This window comes from Salvelinus sp. IW2-2015, unplaced genomic scaffold (genome assembly GCF_002910315.2).
Source record: "Salvelinus sp. IW2-2015 unplaced genomic scaffold, ASM291031v2 Un_scaffold2422, whole genome shotgun sequence".
Taxonomy (NCBI): domain Eukaryota; kingdom Metazoa; phylum Chordata; class Actinopteri; order Salmoniformes; family Salmonidae; genus Salvelinus; species Salvelinus sp. IW2-2015.
In genome coordinates this window covers 57,185-64,569 of record NW_019943743.1, presented here as the reverse complement: position 1 = coordinate 64,569, position 7,385 = coordinate 57,185, and the positions used below count along the sequence as shown (strand labels likewise).

General features: G+C 44.6%; 1 protein-coding gene across 1 annotated transcript in view; it reads left to right on the top strand.

The window, feature by feature from the left end:
- LOC139025249 (gamma-aminobutyric acid type B receptor subunit 1-like) overlaps positions 1–7,385 on the top strand; it is a 26,276-nt gene that overhangs the window by 17,132 nt on the left and 1,759 nt on the right. Inside the window, exon 5 of the mRNA XM_070440325.1 lies at positions 1,528–1,583. Within this exon, the coding sequence (XP_070296426.1) occupies positions 1,528–1,583 (56 nt within the window). The remainder of the gene's footprint in view (positions 1–1,527; positions 1,584–7,385) is intronic.

Sequence of the window (7,385 nt, the reverse complement as noted above, 5' to 3'; positions counted from 1 at the left end):
TATTTAATCATATAAAGTTCCACAACATTTAGATGATAAGTCTGTAACGGGGAAATATTACACATTTCAGAGATACATTATGTTTTTCTACTGTTCCTTAGTTAAAATACCAAAATGATTAACAAATACGGAGGATGTTCTTTAAATAACCCACGGACCATCCAAAATACATTACCAGAAATACTGTTTCATCATTTAACCTTTTGGGGGGGGGGGCGCCTATGATTCCTCCTCCATAAGGGCACGGTCATGACACTCCTCTACCTTTCTGTTCCTTCCCTCTACCCTCCTTCTACCTTTCTTGTTCCGCCTTTCCGCCCTCCCGCCTCTAACCTTTTCTGTGCCGCTCTACCCTCCTCTACCTTTCTGTTCCCCTTTCCTCCCTCCCTCCTCTACCTTTTGTTCCCCTTCCTTCCCTCCCCCCTCCTCTACCTTTCTGTCCGCTCTACCCCTCCTCTACCTTTCTGTTCCCCTCCTTCCTCCCCCTCTCCCTCTCCTCCCTCTACCTTTCTGTTCCCCTTCCCTCCTCTACCTTTCTCGCTTCCCCTTCCTTCCCTGCCCTCCCTCCCTCCCCCCTCTCTCCTCTACCTTTCTGTTCCTCCCTCTACCTCTCTACCTTTCTGTCCCCTTCCTTCCCTCCCTCCCTCCCCCCTCTCTAACCTCTACCTTTCTGCTCCTCCTCTACCCTCTGTTCCCCTCCCCTGCCTCTACCTTTCTTTCTCCCATCCCTCCCCCCTCATCCTCTCCTCCCTATCATTCCTCCTGCTTTCTTCCTGCGCTGGTGCCTACTTTAGCATAACCTTTCCTGGGCATGCCGGCCTGGGTTGGTGTGTGAATTAATTGGTCATTCCGTAGAACCCATGGTAACAACATGAATGTAACACACCAGAGGGGAAGATGATCTGCTGCTGCCGCGGTGCATTGCGTTTTGGGTTTGGGCAGGGGGTCGTGTGTATGTGTTGGTGTGTGCTCTCTGTGACCTGGTTGTTGTGTTGTGGTGTGTTGTGTATGTGTGTGTGCCTGTCTTGCATTGCACATCACTTAGGCTGTGTTGTGTGGTGTGTAGCTGTGTGACGTAGTTGTGGTGATGTGTGGTGTGTGTGTGTAGCGTTGCTATCATGTGGTGTGTGGTGATGTGTACCGAATCCAATATCGCAAATATATATTTTACAGCAGGGAAAAGTAATAAAAGTGTCATTTTTACAAACACTGAATTCTCATAAAGAGCAATTGTCCATTAACTTATGCCTCTACAAAAGTTGATTTCATACATTGTGACAATAATGACATCAGGAAAATGGCAGCAAGTGTCTTGATACAGCATGAGATTCCCCCTGTTTTTTAAATTCTACCAATATCGGTTATGGTGGGAGTACCGGCCGATACCTGTACATCTGAGGACTCCCCTCCCATTAGAGTGGTTGCTTCCCTCCTGCTTCAACCTGTTCCTGTGACTTTAGTGTTGTTATCCCATCTCCTGTTGTTAGAATCTTTTCTCCCCTCTCTTCGAATCCCCAGCGGCAAGAGCCAGAATCATCGTGGGGCTCTTCTACGAGACAGAAGCCAGAAAAGTTTTCTGCGAGGTACAGAAAATACCATTGCTGTTCACAACTCGTGGATTGAATATCTTAACATTTTTGTTGGAATGGACAATATCCTTTTTTCTGTTTGTCTTTTTTTAGAAAATATTTGATTTCCAGCTTGTATTGCTCCACGGCTCCGTCAATGGTCTCTAGATTCGTCTTTTTATCGCTTTTGATCTTTTCCGGTCCATACACTCTGATCTTCTTCCTGTGTTATCTCCTGTTCCCATACACTTCTTGATCATCTTTCTGTCTGTGTTATCTCTTCCTCCATACACTCTGATATCTCTGTCTGTGTTATCTCTCTGTTCATACACTCTGATATCTTCTGTCTGTTTTATTCTCTTCCTCCTATTTACACTCTGATAATCTTCTGTCGTGTTATCTCTTTCTGTTCCATTCGACACTCTAGACTTATCTTCTGTCTGTGTTATCGCTTCCTCCATACACTCTGATATCGTCTTGTCTGTGTGATCTCTCTGTTCCATACACTTCTGATATTCTTCTTGTCTGTGTTATCTCTCTGATTCCATACACTGATATCTCTCTCGTCATACTTCATTATCTCCACATGTTCCATACACTCATCGATATCTTCTGTCTGTGTTTATTTGTCTTTCCTCCATACACTCTGATATCTTCTGTCATTTCATTATCTTCTCTGCTCCATACACTCTGATATCTTCTGTCTTTTGTTATCTCTTCCTCCATACACTCTGATATCTTTCGTTCATTTCATTATCTTTCTGTTTCCATACACTCTGATATCTTCTGTCTTCGTGTTATCTCTTCTCCTCCAGTACCACTCTGATATCTCATTACTGTCATTTCATTATCTCCCTCTGCCTGCTCCATACACTCTGAATGTCTTCTGTCTTTTTGTTAATCTCTCCTCAAGCAGTGGTATACTCGTGACCTATCAGAATCGACTATACAAAGCAGTGGTATACTCGTGACCTGTCAGAATCGACTATACAAAGCAGTGGTATAAGTAATAGTAATTTCAGTATTTTATTATACACATAAATAAAATGTGTATCGCAACATATTGTATGGAAGGAGAGATTGTTATATAGTGTTTAATGGCCCATGTCACTGACACTGACGGTACTCTAGTCCCTGTATTCGTGAGTTTCACGGCCGGGTCACGCCATTGTTATGAACTTTCTCCGGGGACTGGGGAACAACTTTTTAGTTTTGTCCATTCATTCTAAACAGGTGTTAATGATAATGTTGCCTAAATTACACTACAGTGTCTTGGAAATAAAATGACATTGTTAAAGTAGGCAAATAATTAGTGGGAAACAACTTTGTCATCGTTGCGATGTCGTCAGATTTACTTTAGATAGATGGCAACGTTGCCGTTAGCAACAATGCTAGCAATGCTAACATTAGCTAGCTAAAATCTGGTGCTCTCCCCTCACAACGTTAGCTATTCTAAAGTCAATTTGACGACATCACAATGATGACAAAAGGTTTTCCTACTAATTATTTACCTTTAGAAAATGTAATTGTGTTTCCAAGTCACTGAAATGTACTCTAGAGTAGAAAGTTCAGTCGGACCTCATAATACTTTCAGCAATGTATTGACGTGAAATCCATGAATAGTACTGCTCTGGTCAAAAGTAATGCACTAGGTAGGGATTAGGGTGCCATTTTGGGACATATACTTTAACGTTGTCCCAGTCCTTCCCTAGTGTAATGACCCTCTTTAGTTTGTACTGCCGTGACAGGAGAGGAGCAGAGCTTCACGATGCTATTCACAGTAACTCATCTGTATTATTACCCATCTCCTTTGAAGTTTTACCTCGTAGAAGAAAAMCTTTGAGAGAGAGAGAGGCGTTCGAGTGCTGCAAACCGTTTCTCTCTCTTGAAGTCTCGGCTCTGAATTATCACCATTGCCCTGTAGAGTAGCTGGTAGAAAATATAACTCTGAATAAATAAACACTTTTGTTCATGTTTTTTTTAATGAAACGCTACACTGGGGGTGTGCCGTCTGGAAGTGCTGAAGTGGCAGAGAGGGAGAGKTACTAGAGGATGCGTCCCTTTTTACCTATGGGCCCTAGTCAAAAGCAGCCTAGAGAGGCTAGAGAGTTGTCTCTTATTGATCAAAGCCCCGTTTGGTGACGAGGCGTGGAGAGGCTGCGGTTGTCGAGGCGATGGTTCTTCAGGGCTGCAGCTTTGACAGACGCAGCTGCTGGATGCAGCCTGGAGCCGAGGGAGGGGAGGGAGTGGGTGTGCATGATCTCAAAAACTCAAGTAGGGCTGGTACGGTAATTGTATAACCGTGACGATGAAGAACGTAAATAAATAATCAATAACCATCATAACTGCTGTAATATGAAAACATTATTGTATTTTTAAGTAACTATATCCAATAAACCCTATAGCAGTAGTGTAAATGAATGATTATTCTTAACGATAGCTTTTCTACCTTAATCTGTCAAACTGTCTCCATCTCCTTCCTCGAACGATCTCTCCCTTTGAAGCTGTAACATGGTCTGCATCTATAGCCTACTATGCAGGGCAGGCTACAGTGTCTTGCGAAAGTATTCACCCCCCTTGGCATTTTTCCTATTTTGTTGCCTTACAACCTGGAATTKAAATAMATTTTTGGGGGGGTTGTATCATTTGATTTACACAACATGCCTACTGAAGATGCAAAATATTTTTAATTGTGAAACAAACAAGAAATAAGACGAAAAAATTGAAAAGTTAAGTGTGCATAACTATTCACCTTCCCCCCCAAAGTCAATACTTTGTAGAGCCACCTTTTTCAGCAATTACAGCTGCAAGTCTCTTGGGGTATGTCTCTATAAGCTTGGCACATCTAGCCACTGGGATTTTTGCCCATTCTTCAAGGCAATACTGCTCCAGCTCCTTCAAGTTGGATGGGTTCAGCTTTAAGTCATACCACAGATTCTCAATTCAGGTTCTGGGCTTTGACGAGGCCATTCCAAGACATTTAAATGTTTCCCCTTAAACCGATCGAGTATTGCTTTAGCAGTATGCTTAGGGTCATTGTCCTGCTGGAAGGTGAACCTCCGTCCCAGTCTCAAATCTCTCGAAGACAGAAACAGGTTTCCCTCAAGAATTTCCCTGTATTTAGCGCCATCCATCATTCCTTCATTTTGGACCAGTTTCCCAGTACCTGTCGATGAAAAACACCCCCACGTTATGATACTGCAACCACCATGCTTCACTGTGGGGATGGTGTTCTCGGGGTGATGAGAGGCGTTGGGTTTGTGCCAGATATAGCGTTTTTCTTGATGGCCAAAAAGCTCAATTTTAGTCTCATCTGACCAGAGTACCTTCTTCCATATGTTTGGGGAGTCTCCCACAACACCAAACGTGTTTGCTTATTTTGTTCTTTAAGCAATGGCTTTTTTCTGGCCACTCTTCCGTAAAGCCCAGCTCTGTGGAGTGTACGGCTTAAAGTAGTCCTATGGACAGATACTCCAATCTCCGCTGTGGAGCTTTGCAGCTCCACCTTCAATCACCTTCAAGATTATCTTTGGTCTCTTTGTTGCCTCTCTGATTAATGACCTCCTAGCCTGGTCCGTGAGTTTTGGTGGGCAGCCCTCTCTTGGCAGGTTTGTTGTGGGGCCATATTCTTTCAATTTTTTTATAATAGATTTAAATGGTGCTCCGTGGGATGTTCAAAGTTTCAGATATTTTTTTATTTATCCAACCCTGATTTGTTCTTCTCCACAACTTTGTCCCTGAGCTGTTTGGAGAGCTCCTTGGTCTTCATGGTGTTGCTTGCTTGGTGGTGCCCCTTGCTTAGTGGTGTTGCAGACTCTGGGGCCTTTCAGAACAGGTGTATAAATACTGAGATCATGTGACAGATCATGTGACACTTGGATTGCACACAGGTGGACTTTATTTAACTAATTATGTGACTTCTGAAGGTAATTGGTTGCACCAGATCTTATTTATGGGCTTCATAGCAAAGGGGGGGAAATACATATGCACGCACCACTTTTCCTTTTTTTTTTCTCAAATTAAAAAAAATATATATTGCTTTTTCATTTAGCTTCACCAATTTGGACTATTTTGTGTATGTCCATTACATCAAATCCAAATTAAAATCAATTTAAATTACAGGTTGTAATGCAACAAAATAGGAAAAACGCCAAGGGGGATGAATACTTTTGCAAGGCACTGTATATGTTTTATCCTGTTGGTAAAGATGCCAAAAGTATGCTAAAAGCCACCATCTCCGGCTGAAATGAACTACCAAATGCCATTCTTGGTAAGTGTGGACATTTCTAAGTGAATGTGAATCTGAGAGAAGTTGAAATCCATGCTAGGCTAGCAAACGTCATAATATACACTCACCGGCCAGTTTATTAGGTACACCCATCAGAGAGCACACCAGTAACTCCACCCACAACACAGTACACTACCCACACCAGTACTTCACCAAGCCATAACCCACCACCCAAGTATCCACTCACACCAGTACTCGTAACCCCACACCAGTACTACCACGCCACACCATGACCTCCACCCCCCCAGTACACTACCCAGCACCAGTACTCACCCCTGTACCACCCACACAACTCCACGCATACTCCACCCACACCAGTACTCCACCCACACCAGTACTCCACCACACCAGTACTCACCCACACCAGCTAACTCACCCACACCCAGTACTCTAGCCACACCAGTACCCACCGCACACCAGTACCCACCCACACCAGTACTCACCACACCAGTACACAGTACTCGCACCCACACCATACTCCACCCACACCAGTACTCCACTCACACACCAGTACTCCACCCACACCAGTACTCCACCCAACACCAAGTACTCACCCAACTACTAGCCACACCAGTTACCCACCAGGACCTCCACCAGTACTCCACCCACACCAGTACTCCAGCACCACACCAAGTACTCCACCCACACCAGTATCTAGCCACACCCAGTACTTCTCCACCTCACACCAGTAAAACTCTACCACACCCAAATCCAACACACACCAGTATCCCACACCACACCAGTAAACTACCACCACACCAGTTACTCCACCCACACCAGTATCCACCCACACCAGTATCTGCCGCACCAGTACTCTAGCCACAACCAGTACTCCACCCACATCACAGTCACCCACCCAACACCACCTCACACCGTACTCCACCCACACCAGTACTCTCACACCACCATACTCTAGCCACCACCAGTACTTACCACACAGTACCCCAGTCCTACACCACGTACTCCACCCACACCAGTACTCAGCCACACCAGTACTCTAGCCACACCAAGTACTCTTAGCACATTCAGACCTAGCCCGTACTCTACCCACACCAGTACTTTAGGCCGGTACAGGCAAGAGATGGCCAGGATGATCGAGTTTTATGCCAAATCCTGACTCTCTATCAGCATGACGCAACAGAACCGTGATCGCGAAGCAGGCAATATTTTGTCCACTCCTAATTGTTCTCTGTTTGGTGATGGCGTGCCCACTGGAGACCTTCTCTTGTTATTAACTGGTAGGAACCCAGTGTTGGTGATGGCGTGCCCAGCTGAGACTCTTCTTCTTGTTATTTAACTGGTAGAACCCAGTGTTGGTGATGGCGTGCCCACTGGAGACTCTTCTTTCTGTTATTAACTGGTAGGAACTCAGTGTTGGTACGATGGCTGTGCCCATCTGGAGACTCTTCTTCTTGTTATTAACTGGTAAGGAACCCAGTTGTTGGTGATGCTTGGCCCACTGGAGACTCTTCTTCTTGTTTCAGCTGGTAGATGGAACCCAGTGTTGGTGATGGCGTGCCCCACTGGAT